Raw genomic sequence first — 13,566 nt, 5'->3', positions numbered from 1 at the left:
TCCAGTCAGAACTGGAAGGTGGGGTAGCGATTTGAAACCGCTGTTTGGAAATTGGTTTACAGTGTAGCAGCAAAAGGCTGCTGAGCAGGTAAATTACCGTAAACCAGGTAAAAGGTTGGAATTGGTCAGAGTGCAGGCAAAGCTGCCTGACCAGGTAAATTACCGTAAACCAGTTAAAAGATGCCCCCCTACAAATAATTTTGTTAGTAAATGTATTGCTGTTGTGGTACTACAGATCACGTACAGATAAGGGGATTGTGCATACATCACTACATACAGATCAGAAAGTTCCAATCGTAATCTCTGATTATCCTGAGTTAGCCCATCTCCACTGCAGCAATAGTTGGCCTGACTGAACTTGAAGCTGAACAAGAAGAAAACAATCAGTGTGCTCCTGATCACCGTCAAGTGAAAGTATATATGTGTAGGTGTGGGGCGAGAGCAAGATCAGGCTCAACTGTGATACTGCTGTTAAGATTTGTAGAAACTGAAATGTAACTTTGTGTGTAAATGAATGTGGGAGTGTCCCAGGTGAACAAGAGCTTGGTTCACCATCTAGTTGTGTGGGACAGGCTAGATGGACCAGTAGGACTTTTCCTGTCCGTCATTGTTCGTATATACATGTAACTACAGGCCTCTACGAATGATGCATGAGTAATCTGATAAACCCCATCACTCAGGCCACTGCAAATCAGCTTTATCTAAAATATTAGAAGAAGCATAAGCAAAAACAACAGCAATAGATAAATCACAGTGCTTCTCACTTAGCTTAAAGAATCTGTTACAAAATAACATGTCTAGAATCTCCAGTAGATCTTGAAGTCACACTGGGCTAAAAATTGAGTAGCGCCCCAATTGAGGCGCTAACTTCGCCGGGGTGCCCCCGAGCCAGAAATTGAGTGGTTGCGCCCCAAGAGGGAAGTGGGCCGCTGCTGGAAGCGCCCTGCATCCCTCTTGGGGCACTGCGAGTGAATATCGTGGCGCTACGTGCCGCGGTATTGCAGGCCTTCCTCCCCTTCTTAAAGGGGAGGGGCCTTGTGCAGCGTGACCTGGGGCCCAGCTGGGCCCCCGGGGATCGGGAGTGCAGGCAAAAGAGCCCGGCACCCAAGAGAAGTGCCGGGCTCTTGGAGCGCAGCCGGCACTCCGCGGGGGTGGAGTTCAGGAGGCCGGGGACGGGAGTGCAGGCAGGTGCTGGCAGGTGGCCAGCAACAAAAATGGCCGCCCCGCACCTCGCCTTTAAATTGCGCCTCCCCGGCCGCAGGTACACCCCCCTGACCCTGTCGGACATAGCGTCCGGCGGTAAATCAGGGGGCGCTCCCGAAGATCACGGCCGGGGCGTGAGCGGGGCGCTGCGCATACCAATGACGTCATCGCCAGCGGCGCAGCGCTATCGGTTAGCGCCACCACTAACCTCCCGCTGAATTTGGCAGGAGGCGTGGGCAGTGCCACGCCCGGGTGCTAGTTGGTTTGCGCCCCACTTAGCGCCCTCTTAAGGCGCTAACGGGTGGCGCAACCAACTGAATTTTCCCCCCACTGATTTTGAGCCAACATCTGTGATGTGAATCTTGTACATAGAGTTGCCCAATGGCCAAGCTGGTTAGCTCAATAAGGGGCCCTAACTATATCCCCTTAACTATGTTCTGAAATCCAAACTGAGCAAAAGGAGATCTTGCAGAAAGTAAAGGAGACATTTTAAGTTTCTCACAATACTGCCAAGCTAGCAACTCCCGTGAAGAAATATTAAAATATGGAGGGGGCTAAGTTCGGTTGATTTGCGCCTCCCATTGGGGCGCAAATCAACTAGCGTCCAGGTGTGGCGCTACTAACGCCTCCCACGAAATTCAGCGGAAGGTTAGCGGCGGCGTGGCACTGCGCCGCAGGCAATGACATCATCGCCATGCACAGTGCCCTGCTTGTGCCCCGGCTGTAATATTGGGTGGCACCCCCCGACTTACCGCCAGACGCGATGTCCACCGGGGTCAGGTGGGCCTACCTGCGGCCAGGGCGGCGCTAAAGGGGAGGTGGCGGGCAGCCATTTTTGTTGCTGGCCATCTGCCAGCACCTGCCCCTGTTGCCGTCCCCGGTGAAGCCCCCCCGCGGGGTGCCAGCTGCTCTCCATGAGCCCGGCTCTCCTCTTGAGTGCTGGGCTCGTTTGCCAGCACTCCCGATCCCTGGTGGCCCAGCTGGGCGTCGGGACGCACTGCGCCAGGCCCCTCCCCTTTAATAAGGGGAGGAAGGCCTGCAGTACTGCGGTGCTGCAGCACGTAGAGCCGCGATATTGGCTCCCACCACCCCAAGAGGGACGCGGGGAGCTATCAGTAGCGCCCCCCATCCCTCTTGGGGCACTACCTGGGAAAATTGGCCGCGGGGGTGCTAACTTTTTTGGGGCGCTAACCAATTTTTACCCCAGAATCTCTTCCGAGTTGAAAGAATTCCTATGACCAATCTGTCACGGGCCATCTCTCCTCTCTCAGACATCCACTGTCTGGGTTCTCTGCCAAACAGCAGGAAGGAGGCTGGCATCTGTGGAAACATCCCAGGAGAGGAGGGGAGGATAAAACAAGAGGGAAATTAAGAAAAAGTAATCCAAGAAGCGGCATTTACTTAGTGCCTGTAACAATAAGTTGCATTTATAGAACGCCTTTAATGTAGAAAAACATTACGAAGCATTTCACAGAGGAGAAAACAATGGAACAAATGGCGAGTCATGGTGGGAGAGTTAACCAGAAACCTGGTCGAAAAATGTATTTCAAGGCGTTTTTTCAAGGCAGGGCGAGAAGTAGATAGGCAAAGGGGTTTAAGCAGGGAGTTCGAAGGAATGGGACTGAGGTGATTGAAGGATCAGCCTCTAATGGTCTGGGAGGGAGAGAAAGGAGATGAATTGAAAGCCAGAGTTGGAGCATCAAAGGCTGATGGAAGGGATACAAGGGCAGATGAGTTTGGAAGGTGAGGAATAGGATTTGAAATTCAATGGGGACAGGGAGGTGGTGTAGATCCGTGTGTACAGGGATGATTGTTGAGCGAGACTCAGTGCAGGACAGGATATGGGCAGCTGAGTTTTGAATAGGTTGGAATTAACGGTGAGATGAGGATGAGATACCAGTAAAAAGGACATTGGATAAATCAAGGTTTGCACACCCTGATTCAGCCTAATTGAGTTACCAGGAAGGAGTTGGAATCATTGACAAGGAACCAGAGTTAATGGAGGGAACTAAAAATGGAAGGCTTCAATCTTCCTGATGTCAAGTTGGGGGAAATTTTGACAAATCCATGACTTTAGATATTGTTGGGGGGTTGGCTTATCGGGGGAAGACAGCAGCAGCCAACTTCCTGGCACCGTGGGTGGTTCTGCCGCACAGGACGGGAGGAAAAAGAGTGGCAGCGCTATAGTAATAGGGGATTCTATTGTAAGGGGAATAAATAGGCATTTCTGCGGCCGCAAACGAGACTCCAGGATGGTATGTTGCCTCCCTGGTGTAAGGGTCAAGGATGTCTCAGAGCGGCTGCAGAGCATTCTGGAGGGGGAGGGTGAGCAGCCAGTTGTCATGATGCATATAGGTACCAACGATATAGGTAAAAACCGGGACGAGGTCCTAAAAGCTGAATATAGGGAGCTAGTAGGTAAATTAAAAAATAGGGCCTCAAAGGTAGTAATCTCAGGATTGCTACCAGTGCCATGTGCTAGTCAGATTAGAAATAGAAGGATATTTCAGATGAATACGTGGCTAGAGGAATGGTGCAAAGGGGAGGGTTTCAAATTCCTGGGACATTGGAACCGGTTCTGGGGGGGGTGGGACCAGTACAAACTGGATGGTTTGCACCTGGGCAGGACCGGGACCGATGTCCTAGGGGAGTATTTGCTAGTGCTGTTGGGGAGGGTTTAAACTAAAATGGCAGGGGGTTGGAAACCTGTGCAGGGAGACAGAGGAATGGGAAACAAGGATATAAGGAAAAGACAGGAAGGAGAAAAGCAAAAGTGGCAGGCAGAGAAGTCAAGGGTTTAAATCAAACATGGCCACAGTAAATAATAGTTCTAAAAGGTCTAAGAGTGTTAAAAAAACAAGCCTGAAGGCTTTGTGTCTTAATGCGAGGAGCATTCGTAATAAGGTGGACGAATTAGCTGCGCAAATAGATGTAAATGGATATGATATGATTGGGATTACGGAAACATGGCTCCAGGGTGACCAAGGCTGGGAACTCCACATCCAGGGGTATTCAATATTCAGGAAAGACAGGCAAAAAGGAAAAGTGGGGTAGCATTGCTGGTTAAAGAGGAGATTAACACAATAGTAAGGAAGGATATTAGCTCTGATGATGTGGAATCTGTATGGGTAGAGATGAGAAATACCAAGGGGCAGAAAACGTTAGTGGGAGTTGTATACAGACCCTCAAACAGTAATGCCGAGGTTGGGGATGGCATTAAACGGGAAATTAGAGACGCGTGCAATAAGGGCATAGCAGTTATCATGGGTGACTTTAATCTACATATAGATTGGGCTAACCAAATTAGTAACAATACTGTGGAGGAGGAATTCCTGGAGTGTATACGGGATGGTTTCCTGGACCAATATGTCGAGGAACCAACTAGAGATCAGGCCATCTTAGACTGGGTATTATGTAATGAGAAAGGATTGATTAGCAATCTTGTTGTGCGAGGCCCCTTGGGGCGGAGCGATCATAATATGATAGAGTTCTTCATTAAGATGGAGAGTGAAGTATTTGACTCAGAGACTAGGGTCGTGAATTTAAATAAAGGAAACTACGATGGTATGAGGCGCGAGTTGCGTAGGATGGATTGGGGAATGTTACTTAAAGGGTTGATGGTGGATATGCAATGACAAACATTTAAAGATCGCATGGATGAAGTACAGAATTTGTTCATCCCTGTTTGACATAAAAATAATACAAAAAAGGTGACTCAACCGTGGCTAACAAGGGAAATTAGGGATAGCATAATATCCAAGGAGAGGACATATAAATTGGCCAGAAAAAGCAGCAAACCTGAGGATTAGGAGCAGTTTAGGATTCAGCAAAGGAGGACAAAGGGATTAATTAAGAGGTGGGAAATAAGAGTATGAGAGTAAGCTTGCAGGGAATATAAAAACTGACTGTAAAAGCTTCTATAGGTATGTGAAGAGAAAAAGATTGGTAAAGTCAAGCGTAGGTCCCTTGCAATCAGAATCAGGGGAATTTATAATGGGGAACAAAGAAATGGCAGACCAATTAAATACATACTTTGGTTCTGTCTTCACAAAGGAGGACACAAATAACCTCCCAGAGATGTGGGGGAACATAGGGTCCAATGAGAGGGAGGAACTGAATGAAATCAGTATTTGTAGGGAAATGGTGTTAGGGAAATTGATGGGATTGAAGGCTGATAAATCCCCAGGGCCTGATAATCTACATCCTAGGGTACTTAAGGAACTGGCCCTAGAAATAGTAGATGCATTGCTGGTCATCTTCCAAAATTCTATAGATTCTGGAACAGTTCCCATGGATTGGAGGGTAGCTAATGTTACCCCACTATTCAAAAAAGATGGTAGAGAGAAAACGGGGAATTATAGACTGGTAAGCCTGACATCGGTAGTGGGGAAAATGCTAGAGTCCATTATAAAAGATGTAATAGCAGAGCACTTGGAAAACAGTGACAGGATCGGACAAAGTCAACATGGATTTCCAAAAGGTAAATCGTGCTTGACTAATCTACTGGAATTTTTTGAGGATGTAACTGGTAGAATAGATAAGGGAGAACCAGTGGATGTGGTGTATTTGGACTTTCAGAAGACTTTCGATAAGGTCCCGCATAAGAGATTAGCGTGCAAAGTTAAAGCACATGGGATTGGGGGCAAGGTACTGATTTGGATAGAGAACGGGCTGGCAGACAGGAAGCAAAGAGTTGGAATAAACGGCTCTTTTTCCGAGTGGCAGGCAGTGACTAGTGGGGTACCGCAGGGATTGGTGCTAGGACCCCAGCCATTCACAATATATATTAATGATCTAGACGAGGGAACTAGAAGTAATATCTCCAAGTTTGCAGACGACACAAAGCTGGGTGGGTGTGTGTGCCGTGAGGAGGATGCCGAGAAACTCCAGTATGATTTGGACAGGTTGGGTGATTGGGCAGATGTATGGCAGATGCAGTATAATGTGGATAAATGCGAGGTTATCCACTTTGGTGGCAAAAACAGGAAGGCAGATTATTATCTGAACGGCAGTAGATTGGAAGAAGGGGAAGTGCAACGAGACCTGGGTGTCCTTGTGCTCCAGTCGCTGAAGGTAAGCATGCAGGTGCAGCAGGCAGTTAAGAAGGTAAATAGTATGCTGGCCTTCGTAGCAAGAGGATTCGAGTACAGGAACAAGGATGTCTTGCTGCAGTTGTACCGGACCTTGGTGAGACCACACCTTGAGTATTGTGTGCAGTTTTGGTCGCCTTATCTGAGGAAGGATGTTCTTGCCATGGAGGGAGTGCAGCGAAGATTCACCAGACTGATACCTGGGATGGCAGGAATGATGTATGAGGAGAGATTGGATCGACTGGGCTTATACTCGCTGGAGTTTAGAAGAATGAGAGGGGATCTCATTGAAACTTATAAAATTCTAATAGGACTGGACAGACTAGATGCAGGAAGGATGTTCCCGATGGCGGGGGAAGTCCAGAATCAGGGGTCACAGTCTAAAGATAAGGGGTAAGCCATTTAGGACAGAGATGAGGAGGAATTTCTTCACCCAGAGAGTGGTGAACCTGTGGAATTCTCTACCACAGAAGGCAGTTGAGGCCAATTCATTAAATGTATTCAAGAAGGAGTTAGATGTATTTCTTAAGGCTAAAGAGATCATGGGATACGGGGAGAAGGCAGGGACAGGGTACTGAGTTTGGATGATCTGCCATGATCTCATTGAATGGCGGAGCAGGCTCGAGGGGCCGAATGGCCTACTCCTGCTCCTATCTTCTATGTTTCTATGTTTAATATCAGACAGTGTGACAGAATAGAGGTGGCCATTTGGTCAAGGGAATTAGAGGAAAGGTAGATGTGGACATCATTCACATAAATAGGGAAGCTGACCATGTGCCTGTGGATGATGTTACTGAGGGCAGCAGGTATATGAGGAAGAGGAGGGGCCTAAGGATAATAGATCCTTGGGGAACTCTGAAGGTGACTGCAGGGCTGGTGGAAAAAAAACATGTTACTGGACATCCACTGGCTACTTTGGGGCAAATGAGAGTGGAACCATGCAAGTGCAGTCCCACAGAGCTGCACAATGGGGGAGAACAGCATTGTCGCCTGTGTCGAAAGCTGTGGAGAGATCGAGGAGGACCAGGAAAGTTAATGCATAGTGGATAGTGGTCGCTGTCACAGAGGATATTGTTTATGATTTTGGCCAGGGTGCTTTTAGCACTGTGAGATTGGCAGAAGCCAGACTGAAAGAATTCAAACAGGAAGTTTTGGGAGAGATGGGCACACAGCTGGCAACTGACAATATGTTCAAGGACCTTAGAGAGGAAAGGGAGGCTAGAGACAAGAGAGACATTGGTTGGGGGGGGGTGGAAAGGGTCAAGAGTAGGCTTTTTGAGGAAGGAGAGAGATAAAGACAGCAGTTTTGAAAGGAAGAGGGATGGTGCTTGAGCAAAGGGAGTATTAAGCATGAATGCCAGTAAAGAGAATTAGGCAGTCAAGAATTAGGTGGGGAGGGGATTGAATGAGCTGGTGGTGTGTGTCATGAGTTGACCTTGGAGGGGATAGGGTAGATGGGAGAGAAACTACAAATTCGGGTATGAGAAATAGGGTGAGCAAGGGCAGCCGGCAGCAGGAGGGCAGGCAGAGGATTGCAGGCAGAGGATTGCCGGCACAGGTAGCTGGATGGATTGCCTCAAACTTAAGAAAGCCATGGCTGTTTGTATTTGGTGTTGAAGATGAGGGTAGAGGGGTGGGGAAAGGGATTGACAAAGATGATGCGAAGTAACAACCTAGCTGGGAGATCTCACCTGTACGTTAGCAAAGTCAACACGGTTGAGGTCACTGAGCATCTGGTTGATTTGTGACGTGTTCTGTAGCACGGCTCTGGCAGCCTGTGCGAGGTGGTTCAGGGATGTGTACCTGCGCAATGTTTGTGCAAAGGCACTAACTACTCCCACCTTAAAAAAAACACAATAAAGCAATCAGTCAGTCAGTCAGCAAACTACTACTCACGGTGCATCACACCCACACTTCCCAACACCCACATATCACAATCCTCATACCATATCCTCAGCTGGACAAAACAAGTTCCAAATAAACTAAATTAATGGCCAATAAAGGCACAGTGAATGAAGTCCATGCAAGTAATTTGGTTCCATTAGGGTGAGCTATCAACAATGTAGTATTATGGATATGCAATGTGTACTTTCCAGATAAAATAAGTCGATGGTTTTACCATGATGGGTTTGTTCCTCAATAATGCTGATAGGTTAAACAGCTTCAATTACAGGCCAATTGCACTGAAGGTGGTTACACTTCCTGCATTGCTATTTAAAAAATACTTCAGTCCGTTATTCAGTACCTCTTCCCAAAATAAATGACCAGTGGAAAAATAATTTTATCCTTACCATTTGATTGCTAATAGAGAAACTTTAGTTCATATAACCAGTGACATGAATCTTGTCATTCATGTGGAAATGACTTATGAAATAATACTGGGCAGCCTGCTGGTGGCGCTGTCCAGGGAGAGTATAAATACTCGGGCATGGGCCCAGCTTGCTCAGGACATTCTTTTACAGGAACTAGTGAAGGACACAACTAGATCGCCATGTTGATTAAAGCTTTGTTTAATGCTTAGACCAAGTGCCTAGTAGTTTTCTTACGTCAACCAGTGTTACAAATTTTGGGTTTTCTCCAAATAATCTCTTGGGTTTGGAGTGCTGGTCTCTCCTGTAAGTGGACCCAGTGTTCCCTACGATCAGGGGTCTACCTTTACTGCCTATATGATAGCGTGCCCGAGGGCCGTAACAATCAAGCTGGAAAATATAATCTCGCATGTTCCATCATGTCCTCTTCTCCAATCTTCTAAAAGCCATCTGATAAACATTTTAATGAGACAGAACCAAATATAACTCAATAGGCTGATTTATTTCACAAGCAGTGAGAGAGTAAAATTTTAAATAAATTTCACCTTATTTCGACTTATTTTCATGATGGTCCTTGTAACATGGCAAATAATAAAGTTTGCCACACTGTCTGTGTTAGTGGCCTAAATGCACTCTTTGGAACAGAAAACTCTCAAATGGGTCAGCCCTGAAATTAGAGTACCTTCACTCTCCAGGCCTGGCTTCTCCGATAGCTCAAAACAGGCTGCCTGTGCATGTTCCCGCGTCCTTTCTTTGTTGGGCAGAATGCCAACAGACTGACTGCCGACCCTCCTCTAGGTCGGTGTTCAGGGATTGGCCAGTTGAACTACCAATCAAATCGAACATCCACCCTGCTAAGCTCAAACGAGCAGGGCCGTTCCAACACCTCATGTGTGAACGTTTAATGGGATGTTTTTAGTGAACCTCCGTCGTTACAAGTAATCTGAATAGATGCTGTGTCTGAATTCTAATCCGCATCCCCAACAACGGCTGTCCTGTGGACTTAATCCCTTGCAAGATAAATTTAGTTCAATAAAAATATACCTAAATCCTTCCATGGACAAACAGTTAAAAACTTGAAACACAACAAACAGGATAAACATTAGCAGTTTCTTTTATTTAAGAAAGCATACAGCTCTGAAGAATACCAGGCCTTGAAGTTCAAGGAGCCCACAAAGAACTTTTTCATTTTCTTTTTTTTTAAAGAGAGTCAAAGTTCAGCCTTTCTTTACTCTTTCAGGCTTTGTACAACTCAATCTCAGCATCATCCACTATTCCTTCCCGACATACCTTCTCATTTTTATTCCCAACCTTGCCAGTGTTGTCCATAACCTTTGCCTGTCACCTTGTTTTCCCACAGAAAAAGGATCCAAGTTGATTACAGTAAAGCAGAATTCAAAAGGAAAAATACAAGGACCCATTTGGTTTTTGTATATGTTCAAAACTAAAATCCTCTAAAGGAATTGAAAAATTGCATTCAGTTTCATTCCATGAAAATAAATCTGACAGGGTGAACTTGTTGAGAACGGTTTGAATGGTGGCAGTGTTGGATTAAAGATCATACTAAGTCTCACCTTGGTCCGAACCATCTGCTGAGGGAAGCCGTTCATCGCACTCATCAGCCACGCCTCCAGACTTTTGGCAAAATTTCGAATAGCTTGGGTCAAGGCACCTGAAGAAATACCAAGAATTAATGGCATACCTGATGGGGTTGGGCGAGAAGATGCTGTGCGACCTCAAGCATTTCCCCTGCAGCCCTCGTCACTCAGCTCGAGAGGTACATGAGCAGGGGCTTGGGAACAGGTAAGAAGGCTCCCTCCTCCCAGCAGTGAGCTCCATAGAGGTATGTGAGCAGGGGCTTGGGGACAGGTAAGAAGGCTTCCTCCTCCCCAGCAGTGAGCTCTATAGAGGTATGTGAGCAGGGGCTTGGGAACAGGTAAGAAGGCCCCCTCTTCCCCAGCAGTGAGCTCTATAGAGATATGTGAGCAGGGGCTTGGGAACAGGTAAGAAGGCTTCCTCCTCCCCAGCAGTGAGCTCTATAGAGGTATGTGAGCAGGGGCTTGGGAACAGGTAAGAAGGCCCCCTCTTCCCCAGCAGTGAGCTCTATAGAGATATGTGAGCAGGGGCTTGGGAACAGGTAAGGAGGCCCCCCCTTCCCCAGCAGTGAGCTCCATAGAGGCAATGACCGAGTCTGGGAACATGGCACAGCCCTTGCATGTGGCTTAGGGAATAGTGTTGGGCACAGGTGAAGGGAAATAAAGAGAAGAATGTGGAAAGGAAGAAAGAAAGAACTTGCATTCATATAGCGCTTTTTATGACCTCAGGACGTCCCAAAGCGCTTTACAGCCAATGAAGTACTTTTTGAAGTGTAGTCACTGTTGTAATGTAAGAAACGCGGCAGCCAATCTGCGCACAGCAAGCTCCCACAAACAGCCATGGGATAATGAAGGAGTCATCTGTTTATAGATGTTGATTGAGGGATAAATATTGACCACGACACCGAGGAGAACTCTCCTGCTCTCCTTCAAAATAGTGCCACAAGATCTTTTATGTCCACCTGAGGAGGGCAGATGGGGCCTCTGTTTAACATCTCATCCGAAATATGGCACCTGGGACAGTGCCGCACTCCCTCAGTACTACGCTGGAGTATCAGTCTAGATTTTGTGCTCAAGTCTCTGATTATTTGCCATTAGCTAGTGTTTGTTGTAAGGATTGGGTGTGCATTTGCTGTTTCAGATATTGTATAATTATGCATTTCCAGTTCTCAGTACTACAGTAGCCAGTGCTGGGTCAACCAAAACTCATCGGCTGTATTAGGAGGCCCTAAATCACAATGAGCAATTTAATTGATGATCAGCCAGTCTACCAAATCTAAAGATGGGGACACTACAGGGAAGCTGGGGGCATGTTGTGCTCTACAGAGTGTGGAATATAGCACTAAGCACACAGTAAAAAATGAGACAAAATGCAAATTTAAATTTTCTAAAATGCAGCAGATCAATTAAAAAAAAATAGCAGGCAGACCCGGGGTGGGGAGGGAGAAGAAGCGGAACTTGCACTATAGCACCACTAGTGGAGGGAGGCCTGTAGCTGTACCGTGACAGGCCGAGGTGTTGACGAGATGTTGCCATATGATTTTTCCATTTTAAAATGTTGGGCTAGGGCTTTGGCGTTATAAAGTGTTGACATAATTCAAATTGTGACACAGAAAGAAAACTTATGTGGACAGGAAATCATGGGTATGGCTGTGAAATAAAGTTAGGAGTGGTTTGTCTGTGAAGTGCCTGGTCTGTGTGGTAATATCCACTATTTGGATCAGATTTTGATAGCATGGTGAAAAACTGATTAAATCCAGTAAGCAGATTACTGCAAATCAGGTAATTGTTCACCCATGGGGACACATCTCTGCAAGGCCAGAGTATACATGTTACTGGATTGATAATCCAAAGGAGAGGACCAATAATCCAGAGAATGCGAGTTCAAATCCCACTATGGTAGTTTGAGAATTTGAATTCAGTTTTTAAAAAAACCTGTAAATCAATGAAAGTGACCCTGACCAAGATGTCGAGGCCCCGGAGAGGGTGCAGGGGAGATTGATCAGAATGGTACCAGCGATGTGGAGAGACTGGAGAAGCTGGGATTGTTCTCCTTAAAGCAGAGAAGGTTAAGGGGAAATTTAATCAAGGTGTTCAAAATTATGAGGGGTTTTGATAGAGTAAATAAGGAGAAACTGTTTCCAGTGGCAGAAGGGTCACAGAGGACACAGATTTAAAATAATTGGCAAAAGGACAAGGGGGAAGATGAGGAGACACTTTTTTTAACGCAGCGAGTTGTTGTGATGATCTGGAATGCACTGCCTGAAAGGGCGGTGGAAGCAGATTCAATAGTAACTTACAAAAGGGAATTGGATAAATACTTGAAAAGGAGAAATTTGCAGGGCTATGGAGAAAGAATAGGTGAGTGGGACTAATCGTATAGCTCTAACAAAGAGCCATCACGTGCTACAAAGGGCCAAATGGTCTCCTTCGATGCTGTATGAGTTTATGAAACTGTCAGATTCTCATAAAAACCCAACTGGTTTACTTATGTCCTTCAGGGAAGGAAGCATGCTGTCCTTACCCGGTCTGGCTGATATATGACTCCAGTCCCACACCAACATGGTTGACTCTTAACTGCGCTCTCAAGGGTTCTAGCAAGCCCCTCTGTCGTTTTACCATATTCTCTGGGCAACTAGGGATGGGCAATAAATGGGTCAAGCCCACATCAGAGAATGAATTAAAAAAACCTCATAGCATGTCAACTGCTTGGGGCGAGGGCATGAATACAGAAGCACAATAGCAAAGAGCAATAATCACAAACTACTCACTGGGGACAGGTCGCAGCACATCTGGGATAAGGATTTCCACCAGCGCCTGGTACAGCACGTGATCACAACTCCGCATCCATTTAATGATGGGCTCAAACTTACAGAGGTTGATGAGTTTGTCTTTGGGGAAAACGGCCTCACTTTCCTCCTCACTACACAACAATGAGAAACACAAAGCAACTTCACAACCAACACAGCAAGTAGAAACTCAACAGCATGTCTTGCTGGCTGAGCTTGACCCACATATTCCACTCTGCTGCAGATCCATGTAACATCTATGTACAGATACTATCTCTTACCATTAAGAACCAATAGCAAGTTTGAAACCAAACATTGAGCATTGGACAACTGGCATTTAAAATTAACACTTCATAAATAACAATGAAATAAATTCCACAAAAATTTAAAGAACTTCAAATTCCTTCTAGGATTCCCTCTTAATCACTGACACACTTTCCTCCTCCAGCCAGGACTGGATCTTTAGGTACAGCAGTGAATCAGTCAGAACAAATGCAACCTGAAGTATTTTAAATGAAAATTTCAAATCAACCCCTTGTGTCTCAGCAATGTCATTTATGCAAATGCCCTCCCATTAGAA

The 13,566-nt window shown here is 46.1% G+C and overlaps 1 protein-coding gene across 4 annotated transcripts in view; it reads right to left on the bottom strand.

Moving 5' to 3' along the window:
• LOC147108428 (DNA-binding protein RFX2-like) overlaps positions 1–13,566 on the bottom strand; it is a 160,058-nt gene that overhangs the window by 20,623 nt on the left and 125,869 nt on the right. For all 4 annotated transcript variants that reach the window (XM_086005057.1, XM_086005058.1, XM_086005059.1 and 1 more), the window contains 3 exons: positions 12,969–13,120; positions 10,177–10,274; positions 7,985–8,134 (listed from right to left, as the gene is read on the bottom strand). In XM_086005057.1, the coding sequence (XP_085861183.1) occupies positions 7,985–8,134; positions 10,177–10,274; positions 12,969–13,120 (400 nt within the window). The remainder of the gene's footprint in view (positions 1–7,984; positions 8,135–10,176; positions 10,275–12,968; positions 13,121–13,566) is intronic.

This window comes from Somniosus microcephalus, chromosome 13 (assembly GCF_052327205.1).
Source record: "Somniosus microcephalus isolate GS21.2 chromosome 13, FLI_Smic_1.0, whole genome shotgun sequence".
In the NCBI taxonomy this organism is placed as follows: domain Eukaryota; kingdom Metazoa; phylum Chordata; class Chondrichthyes; order Squaliformes; family Somniosidae; genus Somniosus; species Somniosus microcephalus.
The sequence above is the reverse complement of the archived record's forward strand: the minus strand, read 5'-3'. Positions and strand labels throughout refer to the sequence as shown.